We start from the raw sequence: 14,032 nt of genomic DNA, 5'->3' as shown, positions 1-14,032 counted from the left end.
AATTTATTAAAAATACTTCACTAAAAAATATGATTTTTTGTACGTAAAAGACTTATAATGTTAACTGAAAGACTGCTAAATTTTGTAAAGATATACATACTATATTGAAAGTTAGAAGTATTAAATCTATAAAGACTTTAATTGAGTACATTGAAGTCACATGGTCGATCAAATTGTTCGAGCCCGTGTGGAGAGAGTTAAACATATTGAAACACTTTTTTCATTCCACAAACTACAAGATATATGCATTGATGTTTCTTACAAAAGAGAAACAAAAATATACTGTATAGAATATACTAATTATTAACATTAAATAGTTAAGTTGTTTTATCTTTAATGCATTCAAAGTGTTCATGGATATGATTTATGTAGAAAATAAGTTAGTTGTGAAGACACACAGGTATCAACAAAATTAGTCACTAGTAATAAGTAAAAAAAGTTTAATTTTGACATTCTGAAAATACTTGTCAGGCTTTGCAAGTGTTCTGAAAATTCCACATCGTGAAAGCCAGCATAATTAAGGAAGAGATACAGACTTAAATTCAAAAATATTCTATAATAAGACAAAAAAGGCTAACTTTTTTAAGTTAAAGAAATACAATTAGCTTTAGGGATTATGTAATTGAGACAAACAGAATCAGATCATTCTTTGAACTAGACCACAAAAATTTAGTATATATTAACAGAAGGTACATTTGAATCAGCAATCATAAACAGAGTAATAGTTTGTACCAGACACTTACTTGGTCTACTCTTTGAATTCGGAGATGGAGACTGTCCCTCCAAATCAGCAGCAGGGGAATATTTTGGGCCAAATATGGCCACTAGTTCTTTAGGACTAGGGGGAGGAATAGGGTACTTGCCCAGAGCCATCTCCACCAATGAAAGCCCAAGACTCCAGATATCTGACTGAACTGTATAATGGGTACCTTGAAGTCTTTCAGGCTAGAGTGCAAATAAAAATAATATTATTGTGAGAGCAACATATATTCTACAACTACATTTTCATAAAGCATTATGTAAATGTACTAAAATGAAAAAAATCTTGTACTAATAACCTTATATTCATATATAAAGTTATACATGTGTTAATAAATATGTAATGTATTAATTTAGATTAATTTGAATTAACAATAATAAAATCTCATATCAGTTGTCTGCAAGCTCAGTTATACAATGAACTACAATAACTGTCTCTCATGCCTCAAGTAACACTCAGGGTACTTAAACAAAGCAAGTGTGTTTTCATGTTCTACTATGTGTATTAATATCATACCCTGAATCATCTAATAACTTTACTTTTTACATAGATCCTATTTTTAAGTGTTGAAATAATGGTTTATGCATAAATTAAAATAAACTGACCTGATGTGAAAAATACACAATGAACTGTGCATATTGTGGTACATTTTAATGAAATTCTGTCATTAAACAATTGTTCTAAATGTGAGCTGTCCATGTTTCTATGTTGATAATAACTTTCAATAAACTGTTTGTTTAAAATATGTACTTAGCATACATTGTATACTTTATAGATGTTGACCTGCTTGGAGAAATAGTAATTAGACAACTCAATGAAGATATAAGGAAATGAATCTAAACATTGTCTAATCATCAGTCCTTCAACTAAGTCTAATTATCAATAACTTCTGGTCTAGTAAAGCTATCTGCTTAGGCAGTTTAGATTAGTCCTAAACCCATATACTAAGCTAACAAAGCAAAATAAGCCAGTACAACAAATGAGAAATAATAAAAATAGAAATATTGTATAAATTATTAAATATTTAACCAACACTATTAATGAAACTAACATTAAGAAAAGAATGAAATACAACTTACTATATATATATATATATATATTTTTGTTTATGTAGTATTGTTTATATAATAAACAACATTTAGTTTCTGTCAAGAAGCTGGTGTTCAAAGGTATACGTTTGTGTACATGTAAACAACAAAAAAAAACTTCCTTCAAACTGTGTCAAAACATACGTGTTCTTGTGGTAATTTATATACCTTATAACTGTAAAACTCAATCTCGTGTGTTGTAGCACAACAATGAAATACATTAGTATATGTAAAAATGGTTGGACATTTTACATCCCACATGTCTGCAATTATAAAGATATTTTATCATAACGCTTTTTGATTATAATACTAACATACCGACATGTATGACCGTGTTCCAACGAAAGAGTTGGCCATGGAGTCTATTAGTTGACCACTAACACCAAAATCACAAATCTTGATCTCTCCTCTTGAGTTTACAAGAATATTTGATGGCTTGACATCTGCACATTGAAGAGCAAATAATACAGTTAGACATTCAAATAACTGCTTTTAAGATACTGATCAGTGTCTGTGTAATTCTGGGAATAACAATAACTAATTTGAATATAAAAATATAAATTAAATTTGACGATGATATAAGTAGCTTTAAAATTTAATATTACTTTAATGATAAAAATGTATTAAAAACACATCAACTTTGGAGCTACTTTTTAACACTAGAAGTCATGTATTTGTGACAGCTTCCACACAATGTCAGTACTTATAAGGCTTGTAGGAACATAAACTCAAATTCTACTCTAATGCCATATTTCATTGACCAACAATATTTAAATTCAGTTAAGATTAAATTATGTTAGAAGTGTAAGTAACTCATTACTTTATACAAACATTTAATAAAAAATTAACAACTCCAACATAACTGAATAAAATGAGACAGACTACAAAAATATTTTGTAAAGCCCTCCATACGCACTATGTATTGCAACTAAAGCCAATTATAAATTATAAAATTTAGATTGACTAAGTCTTGTTTGAGGAACAGGAGTAAGTATTGAGAACAAACCTCATAAGATAATTGCCAAAAAAAAAAGCTTAAAAAAATAAAAATTTAACAGTTAATGTTCATATAAAAAAGTATTAAGTCTCAAAGTATGTTACATATTCACTCGTACTTATATTAAGTTACTTTGATTTGAATAATTAAATGGTCTGAAAAGTAAAATGTCGTTTAACACGAGGCTTGGATAAACTTACAAATGCATACCAATATCAATAAATCATAGATAGATTTGATTTGGAAACTGGTACTTATATTTTGTCTTGCGAATGGGGTCATGTTATCTATAACAGATAAAACCTTTCTGTTTATCACTTCAGTTTTTTTAAAACCAAAAGGTTCATAACACTCATCTGAGAGTGAGGATGCAGCTGGTTCTCCATAAAGTGACAGTGATTTTAATCAAATAACACCCAAGGGTTGTAGGTGGGTGCAGCCTATATAAAAAACTGACATTCTTGAAACCAAAAGGTTCATAACACTCATCTGAGAGTGAGGATGCAGCTGGTTCTCCATAAAGTGACAGTGATTTTAATCAAATAACACCCAAGGGTTGTAGGTGGGTGCAGCCTATAAAACAAACAATGGCACTTTCTGTGATGTTGCATGATGAATTTCTATATAACCCTGAACATGCTTGTCAACTACACAGCAAAATGCAAGTTTTAAAATGTATTGTAATAATAATCCAAACTTCACAGCAGTTTGCTTTTGGTCTTCTTTAAATAAGTTCAACAAGATATGGAAGATCAGAAGTCAAATTAACTTCATGAAGTAATTTGTTTAAATACAATGCTTGAGTGAGCTCTCAATATGAAACATATCTTACAAGCAATTGTTTAACAATTGTTGTTTTTTCATTGAATGACTAAAATTCATGTATTTATAATCATCATTACAGTTTTGTGTGGTGGCTTGCTATATGCTTCATTTTATAAAACACAATTATTTCCGAGTATATAAAAGAACAGCAGACCCTAAATAGACTTTCTAAACAACCAAAGTCCAAAATTAAAGTCAACACTCAAGAAAACAAAGATACTGCCAAACTAACACCAAACCAAGACATAATAAGCTTGAAATCTGATAAAGGCAACCCTCGATAAAAATGAATATACAAATAGAATGATGCGAATTCTAAACGACAAATCAAAATTTACACAAATCCCCAAAGATCTCAACTATGTGAGAAAAAAGGTAATTAAACAAATTCATATAAAACCTGAAAACATTCAATGTGATCAACAACTATATTGCTGAAAATCTGTAATAAAAAATTAGAACTAACAAGCTAAATGGTTTACCAAAAGTACACAAAGAAACAGATACACTTGGACCTAGTCTAGAACTACGACCCAGGCTGTTCAATAAGAATCTGACTGAAGTTGAATCCTACCTAAAAAAACTCACTTTACTTAGAAAAAAAACTAACTGGCCACCTACATCCCTGTATACAAAGCAGTTTATGTTACTCTGAATATTTACTAGCAGGGCTGCTCAACCCTATCTATTCATGAACCCACACTCTTTATGACCTTAAGAATACGTTTTCAATTCAACAACCTAAGTTTCAAACAAGTAAACAGGTTCAGTGTGGGAAACTATTTTCACAGATTCTGACAAATCTGTTCATGATTTCCATAACAAACCACTGTAGTTCACAGCTTTCTATATGCAACAAAATTCTGATACTGACATGTGGATGACATTGTTGCAGGGTTTGACAATCTTAAAAACTCTGACACTTCTGAATTCTTTTTTAGAACTTCTTAATATGATCAATCCTTCCATCAAGTTCACTGTGGAAATGGAAAACAATGGATGCATGCCATTTTTAAACCTAAGGATTATGAAGGAGTAAAACTATTTCACTACCTATATTTATCAGAAATTAACTTATATATCAATTGGAATTATGCTCAATTGAAGAAACAAAAACAGGTATTTTTGAATCTCTCATACATAACACCCCAGTACTAAACAATGACACTTCCCTAGCCTATATTCACCTCTTGAACATCAACTATCAACAAATTCCTCCCCTAAAACCACAAATAACCATAACTTTCAAAACAATGTCTCAGAGAAGAAATTAATTAATAAACATAATCACCACTGTTTCCATCTTATCATATTACTCCAGTCTTAAAAAAAGGAAATAATCACAACATCTGGAGAATTTACAAGAAATTTCAACTTAACAACAATGTACCAGAACTAAGCTAGCCAATATCTTATCACAAAAATATCAAGAATGGAAGTGACCCCTCCAGTTGGATTTACAAAATTACATGTTTGAATTGTTAAGTAAACTACGTATGAAAAATAGGAAGAAAAATCAATCCCTTTCATATTTACAAGCATTCCATTATCACAAAATATGAAATCAATAGCAGTCATTAAAAAATTCTAAACAATGAAACCAGCCCTGCATCAATGAAAATCAAAGAAACCTGGTATATTATAAAAAAAACTCACTAAACAAACACCCATGCACTCTACTTTATTCCACAATGGCTTTCATTTATTCTCCTTTACACATTGAATTATTGATATAATCAATCACTATACTCAAACAACAATGCATAACTGTTTTACAGGTTCTCTTCCCCTACGACATCAAATATGACTCTTGTTCCAGTTTACCCGAGGATTATACTTGATTAGACAACTTATACAACACTTTTTAAAAACTGAAAATGGTAAGTACAACTACAAATCAAAACACATTGTGTTGTCATATGAAAAATACTCTTATAATATTTTTCCTGTGAATAACACCAAATGTTCAGATATTATACAAATATAAAACCGATGACAGATACCTAAAATATTTAATGATACAACCAACTCACCTTACCTAATTTGAGACATCAATAAGGACTGAATTTAGTGCAACAAACCAAATTTGATGAAATACAGTTGCCCATCTTTGGAAGATACCAGTAACAGTGTTCATTGAGTAAATCTTAAAGTAAAAAGTAATTCTGCCAGAGCTTAAATTAAGCTTGATTAATTTGAAACTAATTAATCACCTACCCTAGTCTATTTTTTATACTTTCTTTAAGTTCACCTATTTGGGTTCACTTAAATAAATACATATGCATTATAACCTACTGCAGTGATTTTTTTTACAATCAAAGATATTTCAAACTTACTCAGTGATTAAATATTTTTTCCATAGTAATTTTATATGAATAACAAGTTGTAACAGTGTACAAGCAAAACAAGGATAAAATATTTCGTATCTTCAATGATAATTTCAATAACTAATTATCACCACAGTATTTTCCTATAAGTAAATTGCCAATTTTGCTGCTACAAGTATAAAACAACAGTTCTTGGAATTGATGTACAGACTTTAAATGTGTGGAAATGTATGTTGTGCCAACTTAAAGAGGATAATAGTCTCAGTCTTAATCATATGAACAACAGTTCTTGAAACTGATGTACAGACTTTAAATGTGTGGAAATGTATGTTGTGCCAACTTAAAGAGAATAAGAGTCAAGGTCAGCTCAGTCTTAAACATATGAACAACAGTTCTTGGAACTGATGTACAGACTTTAAATGTGTGGAAATGTATGTTGTGCCAACTTAAAGAGGATAAGAGTCAAGGTCAGCTTAGTCTTAATCATATGAACAACAGTTCTTGGAACTGATGTACAGACTTTAAATGTGTGGAAATGTATGTTGTGCCAACTTAAAGGATAAGAGTCAAGGGCAGCTCAGTGTTAATCATATGCTGATTTTTTCACGTCTGACTTCTGCATATTGTATTGTTTTTCTTGAACTTCCCTGAATTTGTGTCGCCTGATAATGCCAAGTTAATACTGGTGAAATAGTACATGGCATATCGATCTTGTTTTTACTACTTGTTACTGCAGATTTTCATTTAATTTGCCAACTACTTAATGTTAAACTAAATGTCAACTAATCAAGAATCAAATTTCCAAGGCTTGTATAGATTCTTCATGCCCTATACAACTCTCAGTGCATGATTTTTTTCTCCTTACAAATGATTTCATATTTCCATTCTCTGTCCTTTTCCATAAATATCATTATAAGTGCATATCCACACAATAACTTACAGAAAACTGCTGAATTTCAAAATGTATACATCAAAATAAAGTACTTTCTACGGCAGCAAAAGAAACTGCTGACACTTTTCATCAGAAAGTTGATCATTTGTTTCCATGACAAAGAATACAAACATTTTGATTGAAATATAGCTACATTTCAAGTTATAACCAAAAATTTGTGTGTATTTTCTTTCATACGTAATGAATAGTTTAGGTTAAAAAGTTATGAGGTTCCTACTTGAATCAAAGTTGCAATAAAAAAATTGCTTAACATTTTTCCTACCACTCATAGCTCCATTTGAGCAACCAAGATTTTTGACACATGCTTTTGACATTTTTACCTGAATATCATACATGTAAACTTATATGAACATTTGGTCAATATGATCAAAGCTATTGATATATTCCCATATAGTTACACTGAAGTTTAGAACAACTTTTTTCCATCTAAGTTAGCTCATAATAAGTTATGCACATCAGTAGAATTTACACTAAATACATTTGTATAAACCATGCACAAAGCTTTCTATATGTATTATGCTTTAAATAATAAGGATGACAGTGGGCAAATCAGTGAACTTAACTTTTGGTAGGATGACAGTTTTTTTAAAACTTAAGTAATTCTGTTAAAAACTTAGCTCATGAAACATTACTCTTAGAAAATTGAAATGATATCAAAAACTAATCTTCAAATGTAAAAGAAAAGTGCATGATTGCCAAAATATGTCATTCTCCCACATGAGAGCATTAGCAGAAAAGTTAGAATGAAATTATTATTTACAAAACACATCCTACCTCGATGCATAATCTGATGTTTTTCTCGCAAATAAATCAGGCCTTTAAGTACCTACAGGAACCAGACACAAAAAAATATAATAAGTCTACACAATAAATGATATGAAATTTAATTAAAAAACTTGTACATTACAGAAGGGATTATACCCATCTTATATTGAAATAAAGAGTCAATGTGCGCCTAATGCAAAACAAAAAACAGGGAAATTTTATTGTAAACAATATGTATATCTCTACGGTATCACAAGGTCAGCTTTAATCATACCTGTATACACAAAATTTACAGAATTACCATTGTTCATAAGTGCTAATAGTCTAAAGCACACTTGTTACTTTGACTAGTCAAGAATAATTTTTTCTTCTTCTTACTGATAGATTACTCTGACTTCTAATAAATCTGTGAATGACCATACATAAAAGGTTTGCGAAAAAATACCCATCTTTTTTTTCTCTTTTTAAACCCACCTCTAAATCTGTAGACAAAATAAAACTGAACTAAAGTGTTATAATATACAAGCCAATATTTATAATTTCACATGTTGGTTTCCAAAAAATATATATACCTAGAAGAAGTGCAACTTAAAACAGTGTGCTAAAAAGATTGCAAGTTGTTCTTCTGTCAAATGTGTTATTTTACTGTTCACAATTCTAATAACACAGCAGTCATACTCTGAAATTAATGAAAATGTAAAAAAAAAACCTAAAAGTTAAGTTCCACCAAATATTTTGGGTGGGAATTCTTTATATATATATATATATATATATATATATTAAACACTGTTCACTTTAAAACAAAATATAATTATAAAGAGTACAATATATTTAACATGATTTAAAAAAACATAGCTTCTGCCAATAATATGCTTTGCCAATTTCTATAAAAAATTCCCTTCCAAACAAAATGCATTAAAAAGCAAATATTTCAAAAGTTTCAAATGACTACTTAGCTAACTAACTTACAAAACACAAAGTAATGACATTACTCTAAATTCTTTACTTACAATAATGAATTTAGACATCATTTTCATCTCTAGCATTATAGAATCATGCACTGCAGTTAATTTATCAATAAGAAGAATGAAATGCCACTGCTTATGGATGAAAATGTTAGTCCTAGCTTGGCCCTTTTTCTTTTATGTGACTGAAAACAAGTTATACTGCACTTTTGTTCAACACTATGTATGATTCTGCAAAAACAATACTGAGGTTGAGTAAGTTATACTAAAATGATCTTGTTGCCTCACCACATTGTTACAGTCCATGTCACCACATCCAGTTATGCTCTATCTGACAAGAGCCCTAGTTCCAGTTCAAAAGGCTTAGCTGTAAGGCTGTCATGTCCAAAGAACAGCACTCCTTTGCTGCAAGCCTTCCATAATCTGTTTGGTCTGGTCACACAGAAATTAACAGGGTTTGTGTTTGACCACTTGACCAGTACGTTTTTGTACGGAATAGCACAAATACCCATTTTATTCTCTAGACGCTTAAGATGTATGACAGTTGAATAAATATCCTGTGGAAACAGCATCTATATGTGGTAAAAGTGTTGCTTTTCTGGAGATGTTTTTAGGGATATGTTGCATGGAACATGTGGATGGCTTTTGCCATTGACCTTTATGTTTGTGAATTTTCATACGTTATAAGATGTTGCACTTTGCTTATATGGCCCAGATATAACTTATTGCAGGTCTCATTCTAGATAGTCTTGGTTCCTCAAGTTCAACCATACTCCTTTCTTTGTCAATGTCATTAACTCAATAATTACAGGTAGGTCCATTAGGCATGATACACAGCTTTCTTAATGTATCTTGATAAAAATTGGTAAGATTTTGTTGAACATTACAAGTATTTTGTACACAAAGAATGAGATTGTTTTAATTAAGTATTTGGAGTAGATTTGTTATTTTTGTATTGTAGTTACTTATATTCAGACTCTGAATATTTCAAGTATTATCATTAATGTACTGTGCAATGAAATGTTTAAAATTAAAAACAGAAAAAATGTACATACCTTTTAATATTTCATCAAATAATCTTGAAAATCTTTTTAGTTTTTATTCTTAATTGTAAGTTTTTACTTTTTCAGAAAAAGTTCATTTTTGATGTTTTATTTTCCTTTCTCATCCTTTAGTATTACTACCTATTGCAACACACATCAACGGGTATTCTTGGCAACGACACTTTAGCTATCATCAGAACATTGGGACATTTGCCTACTACACTAAGCCTGATAAACTGAGGCAATCTGGCTTATATTTTGAAAAATAATTAAACCTTTCTAAAATGCATTTTAAATGATAACTAACACAAATTACCTAAGATATAAAACTAAAACCTAAATAAAATTTAATTGTCTATCTAATTAACATACTTATAGGTCAGAATTAATGCTAAAGCACTAGCGAGGACACAAGCAGCAACAATGATAAGAGCGTTTGAAAAGTTCTGAATGGAATTCTTCGCACCAATTTTAAAATAGCTGTTGGGAAAAAGTATTTCAAAATGTGATCTTTCTATTGGTTACAAACATCTAGCTCAACTAAGTATAATTGACTGATAAATCAAATTGTATGGGTAGAGAGTGGGCATGACATCCATCAAGAGTTTCTAAAAATTTACTTATCTTTCCTCCAAACATACCCTAAGGAACTTGAAAGAAGAATGTGTAAACAGAGCAATTAACCTATATTCTTTCTGTATATGGAAGGTTTAGTATAGTCAAGTCATTCTCAAAATACAAAGTCCAAACTTTAAAACTTTGTAAGTAACTAACTGAAGTTGTGCATCAAACTGAAGTTTAAGAAATTTTCTTTAAGTTTCTTTTGAAAAAGGAATTAAAGCTTAGGTAATATACAACTTTGAACTATAATTTCAATTTTAATGACAATTTCATTGGTATACATTGATAGTAAGATTGCTTAAAATTTCGTGACATATACATGGACCTACCTGTAACCATTAAGTTAAGACAAGGGATATCCCACTCTTGAAAATTATAAATCCCCAATCTAAACACATCTTTATGATTTGAGTGTATGAATATTTTGTGTCAGAAAGGGCTGTTACATACCCTTTGCAAAAGCAATCAATGTTTGGTGTCATCACACTATCTACAAAATACCAAATAATATGTAGCATCCTAATACAACATTGTATCAGCTGTAGTTGTCTAACGAACTGTATTCTGATATACTGTATTCAACCTTCTGTATATGTTTTAAAATAATGCTGACTCTACCCTTACATGAACCGAGTTCTGTTTTTGTGTGTAGTTTAATTTTAGGTTTTGAAAACAAGGCATCAAAATAAATTTACCCAAATTAGTCAAATCAAACAACATTTTTTGGCATTTATAGATAAAAATTTAACAACAGAAATTTATACCAGTTTGATACTAAATAAACTGATGGCTACAGCATTAATAGTAAATATTTTGTGGCCTACAAAGACAGTTGTATCTTACTATTAAGATGACCCATTATGTGTGTGTGTGTGTGTGTGTATGTTTGTGTGTGTGTCTAGGTTAGCATTCATCACTCAGATGGATGGCTTGATTATCGTAATTTTTGGTAAGATAGATGGAAACTGTCTGACTGTGTAAGTGGACTATTTTGTTTTAGGACTTTTACGTGAGGAGGGGATAAAAAATACCCTGAAATGGGGCACATGGACTTTTTTTTGTAGACTTTTGGCTTGCATCACCTATAGTTGGCTGGTTCAATTATTTTAACTTTTTATATTGTGTACATGGGCCATTTTGGTTTATGATTATTGCCTGAGAAGTAGGACAAAAAAAATCACCTTGAAATAGAGAATATTTACACTTTTTTAATAGACGCAAGTACTTAATCAGTTAATAAAATCAATTATTAACTTCTACAAAGCAGGGTATGTCATTAGGGATTTAATAACAAAAGAAAGAAGTAAGGGAAACATTATCTAACATTGTCCTTTATAAAGTGTTTGCTTCTTTAATAGGTACCCTTAGCTTTTCTTTAGTTACACTTAAAATTATTTAGGTTTAAAAACAACAAACAAGTACTGAGGCATAATATATAGTTATGACAGATGGCACTCTATTTACTGTTAAAATAAAATATAAAGTCCACTTACAGCAATAGTTACTTTTCCTAGAATTTGTTCTGGAATCCTACCAGCTTTTTTTAACACCAAATCAAGTGAGCCTCCATCCTATACTCAACAAGAACAAAATTAGGCTATAAATTCCTATAACATTTGTTGAAATCAACAGTATATTTCCAAACAAGATTTATTAATCTAAATGCTTAATATTAACACCATAATACAAGTTTGTGTAAATGCTGCAAATCCTAATGTGACCAATATCTTTTACTATCATTACCTGATCAAAAGTTAAGTTGTTATAAGGTATCAATAAAGAACACTATATTTCCCATCACCCAGCATTGTAATAAGTCTCCTCATTACCAAATTTGCTTATACCAAAGTCAAAAATTGGGTACACTGTATTTCCATTATAACAAACAAATTTCAGAAATCACTGCCCACTCCTTGATTTTGCAATTAGAATTACAGCACAAATCTGACATGTTTAAGTACACTATATCACAATATTGATGAAAAACAGTTGAAATTTTTTTCTGTTTCTTTTTTTTTGCTTGCATTTTATACATCTTTAAATACAAACTTTAATATAAGGTTCTCTCTCTTTTGATATTTGAACCATGCTTTTTAATTTACTTAAGACAAATTTGTTTCAGTGGTATATAAATGGAATTATTTTTTATTGTTATACTTTCCCAGTGCTGTTGCACCTACATATCAAGTTTACTATTACTGTACACTATCATCTTCTTCTTCTTCCGTAGCTTTTTTCCCGTATCTATACGGAGTCGCTATTTTTGGTTTTGGCAGGGTTTTTACGGCCGGATGCCCTTCCTGACGCCAACCATCCCCTAATTTAGAGGGAAGGCTGCTAGTCATCACCACCCACTGCCAACTCTTGGGCTACTCTTTTACCAACGAATAGTGGGATTGACCGTCACATTATAACGCCCCCACGGCTAAAAGGGCAAGCATGTTTGGTGGGATGGGGGGGCGTGAGCCCGCGACCCGCAGATTGCGAGTCGAGCGTCTTACCCACCTGGCCATGCCGGGCTCACTGTACACTATCATCAATGAAACCAATTATAAACCCGAAAAACAAAAACTACCTCCTAATACAATATATTTGTTGAATTTTAATTTAAAAAAAGAGTTTCAATCTCAGTTTACAAACCACAGAGGAGTATATATTTTTTATTTTTAAAAAAAAGAGAGAGAGAGACAAACGTTACTTGTATATTTTATAGAGTAACAGGCAATTTAGACCCATAATACAATATTTAAAGTATTTACCATATACTCCATACAGATGTTAATTTCTCCATCACTATAAAAAGCTCCATATGATCCAACAATGTGAGGTGAGTTACAATCGTGCAGCACTTTCAATTCTCGTAAAATCTGTGTTCTAATTGCTGGCTTCACTTCTAAATGAATAAGCTGGTGTGGTAAAAATGTAAATCTTTAATTAATATTTTTCAAAAATCCACAAATACTAAACACTATCTCACAAGCAAAAGGTAAACCGACTTAGTACCCCATTGAATTATTCTGTTAACTTCTGTCAGCTATATCAGGTGTTTACATAAAAAACTACACAATTACTAGAACAACTTTAGAAAATTAATGCTTAAAGTAATACTCAATGAAATTAAGAATTATTTCACTATATTTAACCCTGAAAGAATCATATTCAAAGATCCAGCCCTTATAAGTACTATCTTATGAAATAAATCCTTAGCTCATTGAAAAAACTAAGTTCACTGTAAATGGTTATATGAATTACTTTATCCTCATTTTCAAGTAACCATTTCATTAAACAGATATTCATTACAATTCTTTTATTATTTCTGTTAATTATCATTTTCCTAAACTGAAAATGTATTTCCAAACATACTTACCTTTGCTGACACTAATAGCTATTTCTTGATCTTCATCTTTGACATCTAACATTGTGTTCGCTTCCTCCAGTCTTTATATACCCCACTCGACTGCCCTCGGCAATATCTAATTTGCAAAGCTTTATGCCGGCCCTCTATGCAGGTACTGTATATAAGCACTGTATGCAGACAATAAAATCACTTTTTCAAGACTTACCGTAAGGTCACTAACACTGGCTCTTAGTTGGGAGGAAGGGAGGGAGAGTGTCAGGGGAGTTAAGAATTTTTGGATATAAATTTTCTGTTTAGGAAATTTATAAATTCCAAAAATTAAATAACTATG

General features: G+C 30.7%; 1 protein-coding gene across 1 annotated transcript in view; it reads right to left on the bottom strand.

Annotated features, from left to right (window-relative positions):
• The window catches only part of LOC106468591 (dual specificity mitogen-activated protein kinase kinase 1-like), a 39,941-nt gene that overhangs the window by 14,082 nt on the left and 11,827 nt on the right, over positions 1–14,032 (bottom strand). Inside the window, exons 4-8 of the mRNA XM_022397568.1 lie at positions 13,103–13,249; positions 11,837–11,914; positions 7,724–7,775; positions 2,167–2,291; positions 744–945 (exon numbers count right to left, since the gene is read on the bottom strand). Of these exons, the coding sequence (XP_022253276.1) occupies positions 744–945; positions 2,167–2,291; positions 7,724–7,775; positions 11,837–11,914; positions 13,103–13,249 (604 nt within the window). The remainder of the gene's footprint in view (positions 1–743; positions 946–2,166; positions 2,292–7,723; positions 7,776–11,836; positions 11,915–13,102; positions 13,250–14,032) is intronic.

This window comes from Limulus polyphemus, unplaced genomic scaffold (genome assembly GCF_000517525.1).
Source record: "Limulus polyphemus unplaced genomic scaffold, Limulus_polyphemus-2.1.2 Scaffold89, whole genome shotgun sequence".
Lineage (NCBI taxonomy): Eukaryota > Metazoa > Arthropoda > Merostomata > Xiphosura > Limulidae > Limulus > Limulus polyphemus.
The sequence above is the reverse complement of the archived record's forward strand: the minus strand, read 5'-3'. Positions and strand labels throughout refer to the sequence as shown.